Here is a 21799-nt window from a genome sequence, read left to right on the forward strand (position 1 = left end):
AGGTTTCCAAACTTTCTGTGAAGTTGCTAACTATTCTAAACAGTGGAACATACTTTAGTATATTTTCCTTTTTGTTTAATATCAAGGAAGGAGGAAAAAGGGACCCTCCTCCCCCTTTTTTCCCCCCTCATCATCCTTGTATCCAGATAAATCCTTCTAGAAGGGATCCCACCCTTCATATAAAGGCATACTTCAGTCTAAGGAACTTGTATGGAGATACAATGAGGAGTGTTCCCATCTGGGCTCTGACCCCTTTTTCTTGTACTGATTATGTCCCCAGCCTAAAGTCAGCTAAGTAGATTTTTTTTTCTTCTTCTCTGACTTAACAAAGAAAGAAGCCTTGATGTGAAATTGACAACAGTGTGAAACTAAGGCTTCTTATAGACTATTTTTCTGGCAAAAGCAATACCTAGATATCATAGAGCATAATCAGCTATGTCTGATATGAGCACATAGACTAACTGGTATAATTGCGGCATAAAACTGGCAATTTAAAATAACGTATAATAGCTTGTAGGTGACTAAGATCTCTAAATGAAGCAGGATGCTCCTCAACTAAAACCATTTAGGAAACTTGTGAAGGATTTGTGGAAGGTAGATATGGAAAAGCCTTTTTAGGTCATCTGGTCCATTTCCCTGCCTGTTCAGGGTTTAGTCCCTACAGTATATTTTCTAACTTTTTAGCTTTAAAAGTTCTCTTAAGACTGGAGTTCACCTATCTAAAGCGATCTCTCTCTCAAAAATGGTAAAGATATTTATATAGTGAAGATAACAAATACAGTACTAATAAAAGAAACCTGCTCTAGTGGATTTTCAGAGCCCTTTGCTCTTTCTGTTTCCATGAAGATCTGTCTACAAGTTCTCCCCAGTTTGGACAAAAAGAGATATTTTTTTATACTACAATCTCTACCCAATTTTTCCACCATGCTTTGCCACTAGGAGGTATAAGATTTTATATTAATGAGGGAAGAGGAGAGTTTCAGAGCATTCTACTTCAGGAACTCCAACCCCAGGGCTAAATCCAGAGATGGCAAGATAGCTTCTGTCCAGGCACCACACTTCTTCCCTTCTGGCCACCACTTTCCTCTCGGCAGCACTGCTCACCAGTGCATGAAGTGTATCTAGTCAAAAGGGGTCACAGACCCGACAAAAAACATGTCTACAACTTGAGCTAGGTTGCAGACAAGCGTGTATTTCAGTTTTGCCTGGGAGAAACTTCTGATTGACTGCTCTCTCCATTTCCCTGCCTCCTGGGCTAGAGCAGCCAATTGGAGCTGCTGTGGAAAGGAGGCAGAGCTCTTTACTTCCTCCCCTCAGGAGCAGACATCATTCTTAGGAGAGCAGGGAGAGGGAGCAAAAAGAGTGCAGCAGCTCATAGTTGCTCTGCTTGCTTCCCTCCTGTGAACAGGGGATCCCTGCCTCCCCTTTGCAACCCTTGGCGTGGGATGGGGGGGAGAGAACTGCATTGCAGCTCCCCACTCCTCTGGGGCTGGGGAGAGGCAGGAGAAGAGCCCCAGGAGGTATAGAAGGAGTAGAATGAAGCTTGGGTCGAGAGAACAGATGGGGGACAGAATTGATTGGGGGGCTGGAGGGAGCAAATCACAAGGGCAGAATTGATGGGGGATGGGCGGACAGGGAGATCTCATGTGACTTTCATTTCTGTAGAAAAATATAGACCACTCACTTTTTTCCAAACTATTCTGCTACTGGTAGCAGAAAGGAAGGTGTCTTATAATTGCAACACCATTGTATATAAGCCTGGTTTTTGCTCTACAATGGGTCAACCCATATCTTAAAGACAGTAGATATTTGATACTTAGCCACCCCCTGCCCCCCAGCCCCCAAAACAACCTTTTGGTCCTTTATAGTCTAAAAATGATAACTTAACTCTTTCTAAATATTTTGATAATTCTCCATTAGACACAAGTTGAGTGCTTATCTAGAATATCACATAAACGTAATCTTATGGGGCAGGGCATTTTATTTAAAGGTGACCACCCAAATGGAATTAATCATTTTGTTGAAGATGATTTATCCTAAGTTATCCTATTTCAGGAGGTGGAATGACTTTGCATTAAGTATTAAACTGCCTTCACAACTAAATACTTGGTCATCAGGAACTTTTGAATTTCCTGTGCCCTAGAATTTCTGACTCTGTTATTGACTCATTTGGTCCATCTCTATCCCAACTAGCAAATTATCCCTCAACCAAAATTATAGATCCTTTTGGGACATAGTGTACTTTCCCAAGTACTACTAGCTAAACTATAAAATAAATTTGGCAGTTCTTGGATTCTAAAGACAGATCATGAAATACAAATCTATTGATGCATTTTCCAGCAATATCAATAAAAAATATAGCTTTGATGATCTCACATTATCTGACGCATTTTGCCCCAAGCAGTAACCTTTTTCTACTTTAAAAGATTATAAATCTGATTCATGGAGCATCTCCCCAGAATATAGTGCACTGAGGATGCACATTCTTCCTGGCTCAGATAAGGAGTCTTGTTTGTAATACTTTGCACCAACCTCTGGTAGCAACAAGCTACTAAGAAAAAAAACTTAAGAGTTGTAGCACTGTGGCAAACAGAAGCTTCAGATCTTGAGACTTAAAAAAACAAACTTCTGACATCTTGAAAGGTTAGCGTGTCATCACCGTATTTGAAGAAGTGATCCACAAAACAGTTGTAAATGGCAAGGGATTTCTTTAGCACTCCTATAAGTTTATATCCAAATAGCTTTTTGACAAGAAACATATGCTTTAGTCTGGCCAAAACAGTCCCTTGAAATTCAGGGAAGGGTGGTCCTTGGATTGAACAGCTTGTTTGAGGATGGGTTATGTCAGCTGAGTAGTGGTTCCCCACTTGTGGGATCAGCCCCTGAGGCTGATGGAAGATCTCTCTGGGGAGGGAAACAGTTCCAGCTGCATGTGACCAGCAACAAAGATGGTGAGGAAAATAAACTCAATGGATGCTCCCACAGCTGCCCCTGTATGACTGTCTATCATAAGACGGGTGATGTGCTGTCGGTGAGTGGATAAGCAGCTAGAGAGTCCAGCAGAGACTGGAGGAGAGGAGGGGGCATGTGTGTGTGCATGTGTGTGTATGTGTGCGCACATGCATAGATGGGTTTACCAGACTCTTGTGCTCACTGCAGAAACTATTCCAATCAGGGAGGATGAAGTGGGAAAGCACTATGTGACTAGTGGCTCTTTTTAAGCCGCTTGCTTGACTTCTAATCATGTTCCTCATTCAGCTGCTCAACCAGGAGACACCAAGAGGTTCCTGCTCCCTTCACTCCTTGCATGGATACCTCTGGTAAGTGGAGACGGGAGTGTGTGAGTGGAAACCACCAGCATATCTATTGGGACAGTTTGTCCCCTCAGAAAGCATGGTTACTACTGTGTAGATTGCAGAATATTAACCTGGAAGCAAGGTATAAAAGCCATGCTCAGAGTGGTCACCTAGATTTAATCGTCTGGTACTGGACTAAGGATGGAGTGAGACTGGCTGTCTTTTTGGAAAGAAAATATTCCATTGCTGATCTAACCGTTGCAACAGCCTTACCGATGAGGTCTTTCAGAGCAAGTACCTCTTCTGTGTCCTCCACAAATGGAGCTAGACTTGGCATTCAGAGATTGAAAGGATTTTACTTTTCCAAAAATAGTGTTTCTCAGTGGCGCTGGAACAGTTTTTGGAGTGGGAATGCTGAGCTGCACCCCTCTTAGCCCTGTCTGTGCCCCCACACAACCCCCTAGAGCTGGGGCTGGGAGTAGGACCATGGCTCCGGGAGGGGGGACATGGATAGGGGTAAGGAGGCGGAGGATGTAGTCACAGCTGGGGTGGGTATGGAGCCACAGGCATGGGGCTGGCGGCTGGTGGCCGGGATGCCAGGCACAAAACATGGGGGTGCTGCAGCGCACTCTCCACACCCCGGCTTCCCACAAATATGGTGTTTAGATATGAACTAAAGAGCCCTGGAAACTAAAACAGCAGATCTACAGCTGTGCCACAGGCAGCCCAGTAGCAATTCAAGCTTCTCCACAGAACCGTGCCAATGTCCATCAATCCCAACCTGGAAATGATACCTCCAATTGCTCTGTACTGTGCCGAGTGAGACACTGTAACTTTAGTGTTGTTTTTTTAACTATTAAAACTCTTTTTGCCTTCCTCATGAACAGAATAAAGCCAAGTTTTGCTAAAAAAAAAAAAATACAGATGTTTACACTCTAACTTTAGATCAAATAGATTATGTCAAAGTTGGTCTACTCAACCCTGGGGCTGAAGGAGCGTGAGTATTTATACCCAGGTGTACAGCTTTCTTTTTAGATTTAATAACAACCGCCCTGCTTAGTCAAAAATTGACAGAAAGGAAAGAAGCACTCAATGTGACTCTGGATTGCACAGACCCAACAACAGCTGCTACTGAAAGATTCACAGGAATGATTGAAATCCAAAGCCCTCGCTTAGCTAGCAACAACAGCAGCATCGTAGCCAGGCAGGTAGCCTCCTTGCAGATGGCAACTACCTGGATTAATATCTAGTGTGGGCCTTAAGGTGCTCTGGCTAGATGTTCAGTTTATGTCCATCACTGAAGATCTGTCTGTAAAGATGGATCTAACCTTCCTAAAGTGTAATCTCAGGATGTTATAGAATGTATCTAATTGGGTCTTTATTTTTAGATACTCAGCAAAAGTCTTGCTCTTATTTTCACAGTAATTTCCAATTTCAGAAGTAACTATATATTTCCTTAATTAGGGCTAGCGTCCACTCTTCAGGTTTTAGTCTCATTTTCTGTATAGCTTATAAAGTTTGTTGAGAAATTGTTGCAAATATTTCATGTTTTACAAGTCTAGAAGGCAAATGGATCAAACTTGTCTTTTATACTTTTTAAGAGAATACGTTAAAGATGCCCCTTTAGAATCTTTTACTTCCACAAGCTGATTCCCCAAGAAAATTTACATGGAGGGAGAGGGATAGGAAAACAGCAGTCGATGAGAGGTTACTTCTTCTCCCATGTTGTCAGTACCTGAATGTTGCAATTGATCTATTGGTTTCTGCTAATGCCAGGATTTCTAAGGGGCCTTAAATGGAAAAATAAAAGCAAGTAACACAGACAAGTCAGAAATAAGGGGGCCAGCATCCTGAAGTGTCCCTTTTCAGCCACTAGATGGCAATTATGTATCTTAACATGGGAAGTGCAGAAAATTTGCAGGTGTTTCCCAGCAGAACTCTTAAGGTACTTCTCAATGTGAATAAATATATATTTATCTGATTCAGACAATAGTGCGTGGGTTAGCACTGTAGCCTTGGAAAAAACAACAGCATCTAGTGTGTGTAACCCGACTAAGACCTAAATGGGAATTGGAACATTTCTCAAAGTTTAAGAATAAACTAAGTCCTAAAAAATAAAAACTCCGAAGACTTTAAATCTCTTGAAAGCTCTACCTTGTTGCCCACCCTCGTTCTGCACCACTCCCGGAAGTGGCTGGCACATCCCTGCAGCCCCAAAGGGGGAGCGGGGGTCTCCACATGCTGCCCTGCCCTGAGCAACGACTCCACAGCTCCCATTGATTGGGAACTGTGGCCGATGGGAGCTGCAGGGGTGGTGCCTGTGGGCAGTGATGCGTGGAGACCACCGCCTGGGAGCCGCTGCCAGAGGGGTGTGCGGGTTGCTTTCGGGAGCCACCTGAGGTAAGCGTCACCCCCTCTCCCACACCCCAACCCCCTGCTCCAGCCCAGAGCCCACAGCCAAATTCCATCCCAAAGCCCAAACCCTCACCCCTCCAGCACCCAAACTCCCTACCTGAGCCTGCACCCCAACCCCCAGCCCAGAGCTTGCACCCAGCACCCAAACTCCCTCCCAGAGCCTTAGGCAGGTGTGTGTGTGTGTGGGGGGGGCAGGAATTGGACCCAGTCTGGGCACCACCACCACCAAAAATTATACAAACCTGATGCCCGTCTAGCACCATTTACTGGCCAATTAATAGAGATAATTGGAGTACAAATAGTGGACTCAATTTTTCTTTTCTTTTCCCTCCCTTTTTCCATTTGGCCACTATTTAAAAAAAAAAACAAAAACAAGGAGGGGTGGGAAACAAAAAATGAAAAATTATTCAGTTTCAAAAAAAGCATTTTTTTGACCGAACAGATGTTTAAAAAAATTCAGCAGATCAACTGAATGAGGGCACAGTTGCTTCTCAATAGTTGAATTGTTAGGAGAGGCAGGGCAGGGTTAGAGAAAAGTGAGTTTTGTTACCCACAGTTTTGGGGATTGTTGATTTCTCTATCGTGGCTTTGCCCCTCTTGCCATTGTATAGAACAAGGAAGATTTTTAGGAAGGTAGAGGGAATGGTAATGCTGCCCTGCTGAGGGAGAGTTAGGAATGCATCATATAATTAGGTCCATGCCAGTAGGATTCAAAATACAATTTTTGTGCACCTGACATTTCCTTTTATGCTGTTTGGAGAGTTTGTCTCCTAAACAATGAATGAATGCACTCTGCATTAGGGTCGGTTGAAAATTTTCTGACGGAAGTTTTTTTTTTTTTTCTTCTCTCCCCCCCCACCCCCCCCCAAGCTGAAAATGCCAATTCTACAAAATCAAAACATACTGCGGGAAAGTATCTAGTTTGATGAATTTTTGTTTTGAAAAAATCTCAAAGAATTTTGTTTTCAATAATGTTGAAACATTTCATTTTGAGTTGATTTTGTTTTGACTTTCTTATTTTGAAACTACTCTTTTGTTTCAACTCTTTTTTCTATTTTTTATAATATAATATGGAAGTTTACATGTAATTTGGTCAAGTGTTTGCTGATGCACAGTTATCCGTCCCCTCCACACACACCCCCAATGAGCTGCTCATAACATTTTCAGATTCTTGTAACTTTTTTTTTTGATGCAGAGCTAATAAATATGGGGAATTTGAGCAGTGAGTTGGAGTGTGTGCGCACGGTGGACAGGGGGTGGAGAAGTGCAGTAAGTGTGGATGTGGGGAGGGTGGAGGATAGAGGCTCTGCCCCTTTCCCAGTTTGCCCCATAGGGCATATGTGATTGCCTCCAAATGAAATATTTTGGAATTGTGTTTCTCACAAAATACAGTTACTTTTTTGTTCCAATTCAGAACAAAAGCCAAATTTCAAAATCTTGGAATTTCCTGTGGGATGAAAATTCCGAGTTTTGCTCAGCTCTACATAGTCTGTACATTCCTGTCTATTGCAGCATGTATTAATCACTGACACTATTAATAAGTGAATGCAATATTTTTCAAATTACATCTCTAAAACTAATTTTTTTAATGAAGAAAACCAGTAAGAGCTTCCCATAGAGAAACTGTAAACTGTTAAACTGCTGATCTAAATGGGACCTTCTCACTTGTTGGAAAGACGAGTGGAAATGAAAGGAGCTAGTATATGTTCACCACTACCATTTAAAAAATGTTTTAGCATAGTGATCTATATGAAGTCCTCTGTATTCAATTATAGCTACGATTACCTTTACAAAAGCAATCTATTGGTTTTTTGACTGAATGATAAAAAATGAGTTTTCTGTTATAGCAATTGCATACACCTAATTTGAGGTCCCAATAAATTCTAAGGTAAAAACATTCACGTTTTAATGAAAGTTTCATAAAATGCTCTTCAAAGAATGCTTGTTCCCTGAAAGAAAATTCTTCTGAGCATGTTTCTCTGGCAGGACAACCTGAACTGATCTCTGAATCTGGCTGCTACTCTCACCTAGTTTAACAGGATACCCTAGAGCCAAATTTGGCCCAGAAGTGGGGCGCCTGATTCTTCTCTTGCCTGTATCAGTCTTCCACAGGGGTAACTTCATTTACATTGTTGAAGATTCTAATGATTTCTGCCTAGCCATTTTCTTTGTAAAAATAAGTGCCTCACTAAATTTTAAGACCAATACAAATTATTCCATTGACTTACTGAGAAAAATGTATTAGGAAATGGTATTTAATTTATCCATGTCCATCCTCTTGGCATGTTTTCAACCTATACATTGAACTACAGAGTGAGAACCTAAAAGGAAGATTGACTAGTTGGTTTCATTTGTTTATAATTAAATTCTAGTCTGTTTGTATTGTCCCAGATTAGAATTGCAAAATGTAAGCAAGGTAAATAGTTTAATAGAAAACACACTTAAATGGTCTTTTCATTTTAATAAATTAAGCTGTTCATTGTAAGATAAGAGAACTTGTATGTAAAGTATTTTCATTTAAATTAGCTTGACGGTATCCTTTTGAATATGCACATTGGTATAAAAACGACGCCTAAAAAACTGGTAGGCTTTACTTTGCATATAGCTGTATATTGAATAATATAACTTCTATCTTTGATAATTTACCTTTCTCTTTAAAATGGCAAATAAGGCTCTTTCAGACCCTCACACCAAAAAACTTTTGAGCCCCCATGGAGACCTAAATAAGGCTCCTTTTCTTTGAATGAACTCATGGTCAATGATGCAAGACATATGGAGGCCTCTCTTTTCACTTCTAATATTGCCTTCCACCTCATCCTCTTCTTAGAATTGTTAGATACACCTACCATCAACTCATCCTCAGGTTTGGTGATGGACAAATTTGCAGAGACATTGGAATCAGGGAACCAATTCTGCTCCACCAACCTTTGTCTACCTCGGGTTTTTCATAATATCAGGCTCACACTTCAGGGGTGTGAGAGAGTACCAAACCCCTCCTATATGGAAGGATAACCACATCACTGTAAATATTTCTTGATGCCTACTCCTGATGCATAAAAATTTTCTAGCATGTTATGCCCCAAGTACCTTCCCATCTGACCTTTCCAGGCCACCAAACTCGTGGAGTGTCCCTCAGTGACTAAGGCTGTCCTGCCTGAGCCTGCTGACAACAAGCCTGAGACAATGGCCGCTTTTGCGGACTTCCTATGATTCTGTGATCTCAGCAACATCCCTGAAGACCGGAAATTGCTTATCCTCCTGAGCTTTCTATAGAGTTCTTGGCTCTGGTGTCTGAATGTCATAAACTCAGGTCAGTTACCCAACGTGAGGGAAAGTCAACTCTTCAAACTCCTCAACAATTTCTTCTGCAACTCAATGCTGGAGCTCCAGGAGGAGAAATTAAAGCAGGGTAGTGGGCTCCCCACATGTAGGCTGCCTCAACCCACCCAGTTTAGAAGAAGAGGCTCTGGTCATTAATGGCTAGGAAAACCATTCCTAACAGAAAATAAATTAATCTGTGGATAGTAAGACCATATGTTAAAAGCAATACAAGAAACATGCCTGTATTATTCTTAATACATACAAAACGGAATAACCCTCCACAAACTGAGCTACAAAGTCTATTTTGCCAGTCTTTGGTTCTATTTTTAGGTAGGCCAACATCTTCAGAAGGCGGCTGCCTAAAATAGAACCAAAGATGGGCAAAAGAGACTCTCTGTGTGTAGCCCAACTTGTGGAGGGTCATCTCTTTTGTCAAGTGTGCCAAAATGTTTATGGCAGCTCAAACTCTGCTATATTTCCATTCCCAGGGCAGGGTGGGTATGTTCTAACGTTCTTATGATAAAAGCTTAGCCAAAATTTCTGGACTTCCCTAACCTAAAAACTCAATCTACATACCTACCTACATAGGACAAATTTACATAAAAGAAGCAAAGAAGGAAGATGACTTATGTAAATCACTGATTGAAATGGTCACCTCATATCAAGCAGGAAAGAAAACCAACAGGCCATATCTCCTGACCTTTTAAGAAGTCCTTCATCCTCAATCCATCTGCTCCACTAAGAGGCAGGACTACCGCACATTCACAGAGTGTTGGCAGAGGTAAGCATGATATTGTTGCTTCATAAGCTAGAAGACTTAAGCTTTTCTAGCCCTATTGTGCCAGCCCCCTCTTTGGTCACTAGTAGAGCATCTGAGCTGGCAACAGTGAGCAATCTAAGGTTCTATGTTCAAATCTAGTACAGACTATCCTCTCCTTCCCCCACACCCGTCCCATGTATGCACTCCCTTCTCATTGGAGTGGGTGACAAAGCAACTAAGGCAGTTTCCAGGACAATTAGGAACATATAGAAAAGGTGGGCACGCTACTGTGTTTCTAAGTCCACTGGTAGATCCCACCCTGTTTTCAAAACTCTTTACCAGCACCCAACTATATCAGATGAGCAGCCTCAAAGACTTAAGTTCTTCTTTATAAAGGATACTTCCTAGCAAAAACAAACCTAAGCAAAAACCCTCATTGGCATTCCTGTTCACTAACATTGCAAAAAACATTCCTTGTGCTATCTTGCAAAGGAGTACCATATCAGTGGAAGGTGGTAATGCTTGGCTCGTGTGTTGTCTCCGGGATGCTTAACGTGGTGGGGAGACAACTGATTCATTTAAGGTGTCTGGGGTTTAAAACAAACTAATTTGAGGTTCTTGATTGTAGCAGGGTTAGGAAAAATCCTAAAAGGACATTTCAGTCACAATTAGTCAGAAGTTTAGGAGTGCTATTGGATTCCTCACTGATGCTAAGCTATTTTGCTTCATAAGCTAAACATCTGCAGGTAATGCTTTCAGCCATCTCTGGTTGGCTAAAGACTTTGTCCCGTCTTGGTAAATCATGATATGACCTCCGTTATTCATGCCTTTCCACCTAGCTGGAATATGGCATTGTGATATGCCTCGGCGTGAACCATCTTGTGCTTAGAAAACTCCAACCAATAGAGAGCTCTGCAACTCGTCTCCTCACCAACATGGGTTACCATGAGCCCACTCCTGTTCTCCACTCTCCACACTGACTTTCCATAGAACATTGAGACACAGTCAAGGTCTCAGTTCTTATCTTCAAAATGCTCAGTGGCCTGGGCCTAAGATTGCCTAGTGCTCTGGGATGAAGACTGTGGTCAACAAAATCACTCCTCTGGTAGTAAAGAACAAAGGTAAAGCTCATCTGTGCCAGAGACAGCTTTTTTTGGCGGGGTGAGCCTGAGACTGTGGAATGACCTCCCTCAGGAGCTAAGGACCATCACAAACCTCGCCTCCTTTGGCTACAAAGGTCAGGTGGATTTCTTTGACCTTGCTTTCTCTAACAAACACATCTATGTTGCTATATTTACAAACAAAATCCTACCACAACTAAATTCTCCAGTATTCACTCTACTCCCCCTTGGGAGAGGATGAGAGAACAAAACATGACATGCTAAGCTTGTTGCTTAATGTACTACTGGAAGGTGCTCAGATACTAATGTGATAAATATGAGATAAGAACCTACATAGAATAAAGCATTCATGCAGTGTGGGGCTTATTTTGCTAATCACTGTTTAGGGTATAGCACTTGTCATATGTCACTGAGAATAAATAAATTCAAACTTCTCTCAGTTTGGAAGGCTACCTTTTGGTGCTTGTACATACAGCTTCTATCAGACAGCACCATTATATCTTGTCTCACTAAACTAGGGGGAACAAGGCCAAAAAGGAGTATATTCTGATTGTTAAACATGTTTCAGAGACAGAAGAATGTAGTAGCAATTCCCTGTCCAGCAAACCACCTTGAAACTCAGGTTTTCATTTGTTACATCTGGGAACTGCAGGGGTCACTCTATTGAGAGCTCCTTGAATTGCATGACTCTGAGTTTCTTCACAAGGTTCACACACAGTGGGCAGGGATACTTTTTGTATCCTGTGTCGGTCCTTTCAGTTCCTATAGTATATGGTACCTGTTTTTATTCCCACCCCCTTTCAGTACAGGTAAATACTATGGAGAGGCCAGAAAAGCACTTGTAGTTCCATCTATCCATAGTTCCACATAGACCTCTAGTTCTTGCTAGATTTCCCTGTAGTCTTGGGAAAATTAAACACGACACACATAATGGGGAACTGGAGGGAGAGCCCTACAATTACAAGACTTTGATGAAATGTCTGCTGTCAGGAAGCTTTTAAAAATACAGGATTCAAAATCAGAAAGCACAAAAGAAAAACTATATTGCAATTTTATAAGGAATTCATTCTGTCAGCAACATTAGAACCAAAATTATTTTTGAGGAATTAAGTTTTAAGTAATTGATTGATCTAACTACTGAAGTAGTAGAGTAAATCTTCCACTGTTATTAGAACATTTACCTGTGTGCTAGTCTCTGTTTTTCCCAGGAATAACCAAAGCCTGGAGAGTATGTTATACTCCTCAGGGTATCTCCCTTCCCAAACCTGTGGAATGCTAATATATTAGGAGAAGAAAGATATTGTCTAGAAATTTGAGCAAGAGACTGGGAATCAGGCTTTCAGACCGTGACTTTTCCTGAAGCCAAGGGCAAAGTAGTCAGTTTCTAACTCACTGTCTCCAGCTGTAAAATAAGAATATATATGTGTCACAAGGTGAGTGGGAGGATTAATTAAATATTATTTTGTAAAGTGTTCTGAATATGAAAACAATTCAGTAAATGCCCAGTAGTAGTGTATCTCATTTAATAGCATTCCGCAACTCCAGCTGCAGCACTGGAGACTTAGCTGCTAAATACCATGTCTCCTTTCTTTATGCTGGGGCTGCAGGGCTCTCAGAATAGATGTTAAAACTTGTTAACCTTGGACCATTAGGGATCTGAGAAGTTATCAATTTTTCCTAACTGAAAGGACTAAAATGCATTGTAACCTTAAGCTGTGCTGTACTGTCACAGATAAGCAAGACCCGCAAGCCTGTCTTCTGTTTTGCCTGGAAAAAATTATTATTCTGTGGACAGAATGGTTAAAAAGAGTGCCTTCTTCCTGCAAACCTAGTAGAACCAATACAATAAAGTTCTGGATAAAATCCCAAATGAAAAATGGAGGCTTAGTGTCTAATTATGGATCTCACTCAGAGTCAACTTCATCTGGAACATGAAGTAACAAATTGCTGGAGAGTCTCAGATGTGGACAAATGCAGCTTGGCGGCTTTTAGTCTCTGACACTAGAAACCTGTTAATTTCCAAAAGTAGAAAGTAATGTGGCTTTATTCTTGAAATATTACAGATTATCTTTGATTTAAGAATGGTAGTTTATATTCAGAGGCTAAAGGTACATTATTTTCTCTCCCTCCAATTCTATATCTCAGGGAATGTATATTAATGTGCATACATACTTATTTTCTTCTTCCCTATTCTTGAATCATACATAACCTGGATAAAGTGAGGCTTAAGCTTCCACCTTTCTTTCTTCCTTTACAGAAAGAAGACTCCCTCAAAGTACCCATGTCCTGGGTAAGAAGTCTAAGCAAGACAGAGGTCCCTCAAACATCTTTTTAAGCCACACAGTTTTTTGCTGTGGAGTTGTCCTTTGGACTTTAATGTGGACCTTTCTCATGATCAGTCTTTTACCTGGGCAAACCTTTCAGGTTCCTGGGAAGTGGCTTTCGTCTGTGTTTACATGTGCAGCAGAAAAATGTCTTCCTTTTCTGTTTCCATTAACTTTTAAAGTTTCATCAACCAATGCTTCTAATCTTTCTTGCCACTGAGGGATATTAAGAGCTTGCTGTGACTTACGCAAATCCTGGTTTAACTTCAGTGTATCTCGTTCATAATTGTTTGCCAAGGGAAGGCAAATCCAAGGCATGAGGGAAGAACTCAAGTCTTTTTGCTGGGGGAAGGAGGGTTAAAGGAGCTTTGGGCTGTCATCTTAATGGGCAAGGTAAAAAAGTCTTTATTTACTTCAAACATACAGAAATGGCCAGTTCTAAAAGCAAAGGTGGTTTGATTTAACTTTTCTATGAATTATTGGACATAGAAATTAATGTAGTTGTACTGAGCAGATCCTGATTATTTTTTTAACTTGCAGCAAAAGAACTGAAGGGAAGAGGTCAATGATCATAACCAGACAAAATCCATTGGCATTTCAAATTTGGGGCACCCTTTATGTGCCCCATATTTAAATGATCCCTAAGCATTTGGAATTTTTGGTTAGTATGAATGTTACAAAATTGAAATGTATGAATGATTCAATGTTTTCTCTCTGGCTGAACTCACAGAACGAATTCCAGTTTCCCCAATGAGGTTTTTAGATTTGATAAACTAAATTAATCTTTTAAGGACATTCTAGGAGATGTTTCAAAAACCAAATCAGTTTGTGTGTGGAAGGTCATTGTCTTGTTTTTCTTGAAACAATCCTTTCATCGCCTGAAAAAATTAACTGAGGCAAGATGTCCCAGCTTGAGACAAATCTTGGAAAACATTTGGGTGTTAAAGTAAATGATTCCAAATACTATATAGTCAAAGCATAAAAATACTGTTTTCCTCAATAAATATAATTGGTATAAGTCTCTTTGGACACACAAAGGTTTTCCAAGATTTGTCTCAAGCTAGGACATCTTTTCTCAGTTAATTTTTTCAGGCATCTCTGAGACCCTGTTAGACTGAAACATTAAGAATTCGACAAGAAATCCACTCCCTCCTTCCTTATTATGTAACCTCTTATCTCAAAAGACTGCTAAAACAAACTACAAAATGATGGAATGCAGTTCTGCTTCACCTTCATGTGAAGACCACCTCCACTGAGCTACCCATTTTTGTTTGCCTTTGGAGTAATTGCTTAACACATCTCTTAATTGCCCTATGACTTTTTTTTTTTTAAATGTGATCATGAAGCTTTAAAATTCCTATTTTCTTGCAATGGATTTTCAGCCCCATAGGATGAATTCCACTGTGTAACATTGAGTTCCAGTGCCTTCCTGCAGGTCAAGAAGAATTTTAAGTTTCAAGGACTATATTTTGTTCATGGATATGGTAACATGTTAAAAAGCAGACTAAGTGGCCCTTTGTTCTGAATTAATATTAACAGTGGTAATTCTTCACCAACAGATTAATCATTGCCATATTAAATATTCTTAGAGCATTAGCTTCAAGTAAAATGGATCAAATTAATCTCTGGTGTAATTCTATTGACTTAAATAGGTTTATGGCAGGGATGTAATTTCTCCTTTAGATACAAATTGGAAGGCTATATCTTTAATAATGTTTTTGTTATTTAAACATTATAAAAAAGTTAAAAGTGGCAGTCAGTGAATATTACGATGGCTGAAAGTGGATGGTCATATTTCTCAAGTGAATTCTGAAGAGTTGATGTTTGAATTTGTATAGGTATTTTGTATGTATAAATAGTCCTAGTATGTATATATTTTATTTTTATTTTTGAGAACTTGATCTTAATGTACAAACACCAGAATAATGGGGATGGATGCAGTTTTGTAATATTCTTTTCATCATACTTACGCATTCTAATCCAAAATGTTTGTCCTTTATATTATAATAAAGTTTTTCAACAAAAATGTTGCTAATAAAATGGATTGAATTTTAATGGGATGTATAATAAAAAAGGTACCAGCAGAATATCCTGTAACTGAAGCTGAAGCAATAGGCAAAGCTATCTTTTAGCCTTTCTTTCCAGGTTACTGTTTAAAGCACTATGTAGTTATTGGCTGAGCAGCCAATAACTAGCACCCACCTCTAGACAAATATATGGCGACCCAGTCCCTGCTTTAACTTGTTACCTACACATTAAAATCTGATAGGGAGAACCGTTTGCCGGTATTCATAATTTTAGATCCAAATGACTCTTCAGACTTTCTGTGAGACCGAGCATTGTAACTTGATGTAAATTGCTTCGAGTAGAGAGCAATCTGAGTTAGTCACTTGTTACTATTTCATTTTAGTGAATGCTTTAGGAGACCTGGGGAATCCCAAGATAAACACATGCCTGAAATGTTGTGTTCAGAAAACAACTCGGTGGAAACTATTTTAGTAAGCTATGAATATATATTACTGGTAGTGAGAACTTTGCTTACAACAAAGAAAGCTGTTTTTTAAAATATATTGTTGCGTCATGTATGAGATGACAAGCATAATCTTCAGGACTGAGTGACAAGTAAAGGCTATTACTCTGTTAGGTATTGGGCATTCATTTACAGATGCTTCTATGGTACTCCTCACCATTGTGTCTGAGATCAGTAACTCTCAAACGTTCTTGAATGAAGCCTGAATTTCACCTGTGAGGCTTACCATTTTACAGAAGGGAGACAAAAGGCACAAAAAGGTTGTAACTTGCCAAAGGAAATCTGTAGCAGAGAATGGAAAAATAAACCCCACATCTCCTGAATGTGTGCAAAACAGACTGTAAAAAACCATCTACCTTACTGACTCCCTGTTGTTGTTCTGTTGTCCCAGTCAAGAGAGGATTGCCATTAAAAAAAATCCTTAACATTTAATGAAGTACAGCAGTGGGGAAAAAAATATTCAACTTTAGCATTCCTGTTCCCTTAAATCTCTATCTGGGAACATTTGTATTAAAATTCTTCCGAATTTCTGATGTATCTATTGCCTGATTAGTTTCTTGAATTGCAGTCCTGATAAAGCACCAGTCATTACTATTCACTATCCCTGGGCTACATTGTTTCCTTGTGATGCGTTTTGATAAAGCACATCTCCATTTAAACAGAACACACTCCATTACTGGTATTTCTTTAGGAACATAGGAATTGGCTTATTGAATAGTCCATATATTCCAGTAATCTGTTTCCAACAGTACTAGATGCTTCAGAGGAAACTGCAAGAAGCTTCAAAGTTGGCAATTAGGGAATAACCGTCTCATAAAGGAAGCTTCTCCCTAATCCCTCTTTGTTAGTGGTTGTTTTATGCCCGTAAACATAGCAGTTTTGATGCTTTCTGAACTTGGGGAGAAGAAGTAGCTCCTAACTTTGTCTTCTTTCTCGTCATTTTTCTTTCCAATTAGTTATGGTTCTACTAGCTCAGATGCTATGCTGTGTAGCTTGCTGTCGTCAACATGCAGGACTTTCTGCCATCGTAACTTTGCCATGTACACCAATATGACTGCATTCTTTTAAAAATTGGTTCCATATTGTTTTCTTTTATCCATTCTTGGGTGAATAAGGCCTGGCTAGTTTAGCATGTATTCAAATGTAACATTTGGTCATTCACCCGGTCTATCATGTACAGTAACAATGTACTAAAGAAATACTTAAAATGTTTTCAGTCATTACTGAAAATTTGTGCAAATTTAAGTATTTGTATAACTCTTCTATTACATCTAACCATAAAAAGAGAGTTGCAGTACTTTTAATCCACTGCTCTGTGGTTCTTTGTCCATCTTTGGAAAGCAGTACTATAGACAGGAGAATAACATCACAATATAAAGAACACACATGCTGATGAAGTCATTATAATCACTAATTATAGTGTGAGTGCCTAAACTAATTTCCATAGTAGGGTGTACCTGGGAATATGGTGTCTCCATTCTTACAGAGTGTAGAAGCAAATTGCTTTCTCTAGCAGTGGATGGTGCTAATCCCTATTTAGCTTCACTGCCCATGTGTGCTGATAACGGTTATCTCCTCTTTCTGTGTGTTGATTTATTTTTTCTTTTTGAAGGATGATTTCGAGTTGAAATCTGAGGAGCGGGCTAATGTAATTCAGCAGCTGGAACAAACCATCGAGGATCTGAGGACCAAAATTGCAGAACTGGAGAAACAGTTCCCAGCCCCAACGGAGGCACAGATTCCTTGCAGAGACCAAGAGAGTGAGAGTGGACACCCAGTTTGTGGGGAACGTGGTAATGTGGATCTTCAAACAGATGAAGAGAATGTTCTACCCAAAACAGTTTTACAAGTAAAATCAATACAAACTTCACCAGTAGAAGATAGTTTTACACACTCAAAGCCTTCAGCCAACGCTCTGCCACAGTCTCCTCCACACCTGGAAGGGGATAAAATTGAACTGCCATCTCAGCCGTTGCCAACTCTTGAACTACATCCCACATATTGTTCTGAAGTATCTTTAATTCTGTCACCAAAACTAATCTCGACGCAGCTGGATGAAAGCCAGTCCACAGAAAGTACATCACAGCCACCTCGTGCAGGACCTGACACAGATCTATCCTCTTCTTTGTTTCAAGAAGCGACTGTATCTCCAGCTCCCCATCAGTCTCGAAGTACTGAGAGTGTGACTTGCAGTGATTGTTTCCCTTCTGTATCCTCTGAACCTACTTGTAGCATCCCACCCCCACTGCCTGGCACAGAACTATCTGTTCCCCTGCCTGGAGCAGGACGCTCTTCCTTCACATCACACTTGCCTGGTGCAGGTGTCCCATCCCCACCACCTTTGCCTGGTTCAGGAGTTTTCTTGCCTTTGGCTGGCACAGCAATGCCACCCCTGGGCTCCTCGTTGCCTGGCATAATTATGCCACCTCGTCTACCCCCACCTTTGCCTGATGGAGCGATGCCACTGCCTCCCGCTCCCCCATTTCTTCCATGTGCGGGAATCCCACCTCCGGCCCGTCCTCTGCCTGGGGCAGGAATACCTCCGGCCCCCCCTCTGCCTGGGGCGGGAATGCCCCCTCCTCCCCCGCCCCCTCCTTTGCCTAGTGCAAGAATCCCATGCCCACCTCCTTTGCCTGGTATGGGAATGCCTCCACCACCCTCACCCCCTCCTCTGCCTGGTGCAAGTATCCCATGCCCACCTCCTTTGCCTGGTACAGGAATGCTGCCCCCTCCCCCACCACTGCCTGGTACAGGAATGCTGCCCCCTCCCCCACCACTGCCTGGTGCAAGTATCCCATGCCCACCTCCTTTGCCTGGTGTAGGAATGCCGCCCCCTCCCCCACCACTGCCTGGTGCAAGTATCCCATGCCCACCTCCTTTGCCTGGTGTAGGAATGCCGCCCCCTCCCCCACCACTGCCTGGTGCAGGAATGCCGCCCCCTCCCCCACCACTGCCTGCTGCAAGTATCCCATGCCCACCTCCTTTGCCTGGTGTAGGAATGCCGCCCCCTCCCCCACCACTGCCTGGTATGGGGATGCCGCCCCCTCCCCCACCTTTCCCTGTTGCAGGTGTACCACCCCCTCCCCTGCCTTTACCTGGCATAGGAATGCCACCCCCTGCCCCTCCGCCGCCACCACCTGGGGCAGCTCTTTCTCTTCCACCACCAGCCCAGGGAGGCTTCTTGCCAACTTTCGGCCTTCCACAAGTCTGTGGGGTTCTTCCTCCTCCATTACCAGTCGGTTTATTTGTACTGGGGATGAATCAGGATAAAGGGAGCAGGAAACATGCAATAGAACCTTCTCGACCCATGAAGCCTCTTTATTGGACAAGAATTCAGCTTCATAGTAAAAGGTAAAATATGTACAACGTGAAGATGGAGAATTTGTTTCTGTTCCAAGCCTGTTTCAGTAACATGGGGTGAAATTAACTAAGTGCTTTAGTGTCTTGTAAATAGTTCTTTACAACATACACATTTTCAGTATAATTGCAGTTTTAATTTTAACTGCCATTTAAATAAAATGCTCATTGCATTTAGCATTTTGTATGTTAAAATTAACCTTAAACTGCTTATTACCCATGAAAGCTATTTTACAAAGGTAATATTTCAATACTGTCTTTATGAACTACAGAGAGCATATTAGTAAGAAGTGCTATTTCCCTCCCCCTCCCCCCCTTTTTTATATAGAACAGGTCAGTGCAGAGGGGGAAAAATGTATATATTTGCGCTGTTTGAGAAATCTTTTAAAGAACCATTTTCTGGATAACTTTGGGCCTGATCCTGTGAGGTTCTGTGGACCCTCAGCTCTCAATATGTGATACGTGTCAGGCATTTTGTGACTCAAATGTAAGTTGCTTGTACCTTTTTCCCTTTCCACCAGCACCAAGGTCCTGTCTCAAGCAACTTGCACACTCAGGTAGTTTATGATCCTCCAAATGAATCCATGATATGCGCACACTCGCTCCCCATGTCTCCTACCTTATGATGTAAAAGGCCCACTTGCCTGTGACCCTCGTTGCTTGACGCTGCTCTGGCTGACATCAGATTTGTTGTTAATGTATTTCTCTGTTTTGCAGAATGCCCATTGTTTATGGAAATACTGATTTCATACTCGTAGGGAAATACTAATTTTGATTTCAGTAATATTCTTCTCTCCCTGCCTATCATTTTCTTCACCTTCATACTTTTTGTCACTTAATAGTGGGTTTATCTTTTCTCAGCCCAAGCTTATTTCCAGTTCTGGTGTTGTTTTTTTTATATACTGAGCTAGTGATAACACAGACTGTGTGGCACGTGTGAATAGAAAGCAGTTTGAAGCATACTGGGGTGTGGAGGACTTCAGATCCAAAATATAGTCTATTAAACTCCTGCTAATCCTGAAAGTAGCAGTCACTCAAAAATAATATTAACATTATTTTTCTTCATTCCACCACTTGTGACTATATTTAGTTTGATATTGCTCTACATAGGTCTTTTGCTTAACTTTAGAGATTCTAATGCTTCACTTGTGTGGGAAAAAATTGAAGAGCCTTCTATAGATTATCATGAGTTTGAAGAACTGTTTTCCAAAACAGCTGTTAAAGAGAGGAAGAAACCAATTTCAGACACCATCACAAAGACAAAGGCTAAACAAGTGAGTACTCTTCATTTCCCATGCTTTTGGGTCGGTATCTATCTACGCATACCTGGGCTGCAATAGGAAGCTGTGATGTATGGGGTTTGTTTGTTTGTTTGATTGTTTTTCAAACTGTTGTTCTGCATGCTGTTTACAAATATATAAAAAAGGAGAGTATGGGTAATAATTTTAGAAGCTAGCTACATTTACTAACTTCCTCTGTAGTCAAATGAAGCTATGTCCCTGTATTAATTGCTTTTAAAATCTTTACATGGTGTCTGGAAGTGGCTAGAACAAACCTAAAATAATAGCCAGAAACAAACCTCATAACTTTTATCCTGTGTCTGGGGGAAAATAAGATATGCAAATATGATTAAATTGTACATTATAGTTGTGGTTGTTCCAGTTGGCAGCTTTGTTTACTTACACACTTGTGAACTACACATACACATATGAAAGTTAATGGAACTAACAAGTCTGACGTCAAAAACTCAGTGATTTCAAGGTTTAAACTAAGATATGTTCCTAAAAGCGTAGTTCTTCCTTTCCATTAAAATAGTGAGTTTCTGGTGAAATTTTAAGTATATGTATCTATCTGTATATAGTATCTAACATTAATATATGTGTATGTGTGCACAATATATAGTTTGCACTTTGTTCTTATTAAGTATTTTAAGGTAAATATAATGGGTAAGGCTGGTAAGAATTCAGTGACTTATCTGAAAATCAGTGCTTGAAATCAATGCTTTTTGTCCATCCAAGTTCTTCTACCATAAAAATAACCACAGTAACCGAGCTTATAGTATGTGTACCTGTTTATATAGTACATGCACATGAATGCATAATAAAAATGAAAAAGCAAAATGGAAAAAATACATTGATCAAAAAAACTTCTTGAAATCGAAAGAACTGCAGTACACTGGGAAAAATCCGGACCATTATAAATGTAAAGATTACTAAGCAGGTTAAACCTTGGTACGTAAGCTATTGCAGCCTCACATCTACATGAGCATAAAGAGAGTTCTGAATAGTTAGTTGCTCAAAATAAATTACCTTCCAATTAGTCTTTCTTTTGTTGTTACTTGTCTGATCATCAGACTAACACAGGAATGACACACAGGAACGTGCTCTTATTCAGAATTTTCAAATGAGCAGTCGAAACACTCATTCAAACTTGTCATTGGCTTGCAGGTATGGTGGTGGTTTCTCTATGGTTGTTATGGTTCTCATGTGTTCATATACAGGGCAATACAGTATAGGATTTTTCCAAACCCAGACTGCTTTTTATAACAGTCCTCTTCAATATCTCAGTGCCATAGATTTGGCAATGTTTAGTGATAATCTTTACACAGACATTATTTGACTAGGTATTGTTCCTTTAGTGCTACGTAACATTTAAAAAGTTGGTCTGTCATTTGG

At 40.6% G+C, this 21799-nt stretch overlaps 1 protein-coding gene across 1 annotated transcript in view; it reads left to right on the top strand.

The window, feature by feature from the left end:
• Positions 1–21799, top strand: part of FMN2 (formin 2) — a 239356-nt gene that overhangs the window by 67702 nt on the left and 149855 nt on the right. The window contains exons 5-6 of the mRNA XM_074948897.1: positions 17380–19118; positions 20254–20398. Coding sequence (XP_074804998.1) covers positions 17380–19118; positions 20254–20398 — 1884 coding nt within the window. The remainder of the gene's footprint in view (positions 1–17379; positions 19119–20253; positions 20399–21799) is intronic.

The sequence above is a fragment of the Natator depressus genome, chromosome 3 (genome assembly GCF_965152275.1).
Source record: "Natator depressus isolate rNatDep1 chromosome 3, rNatDep2.hap1, whole genome shotgun sequence".
NCBI classification, from domain to species: Eukaryota; Metazoa; Chordata; order Testudines; family Cheloniidae; genus Natator; species Natator depressus.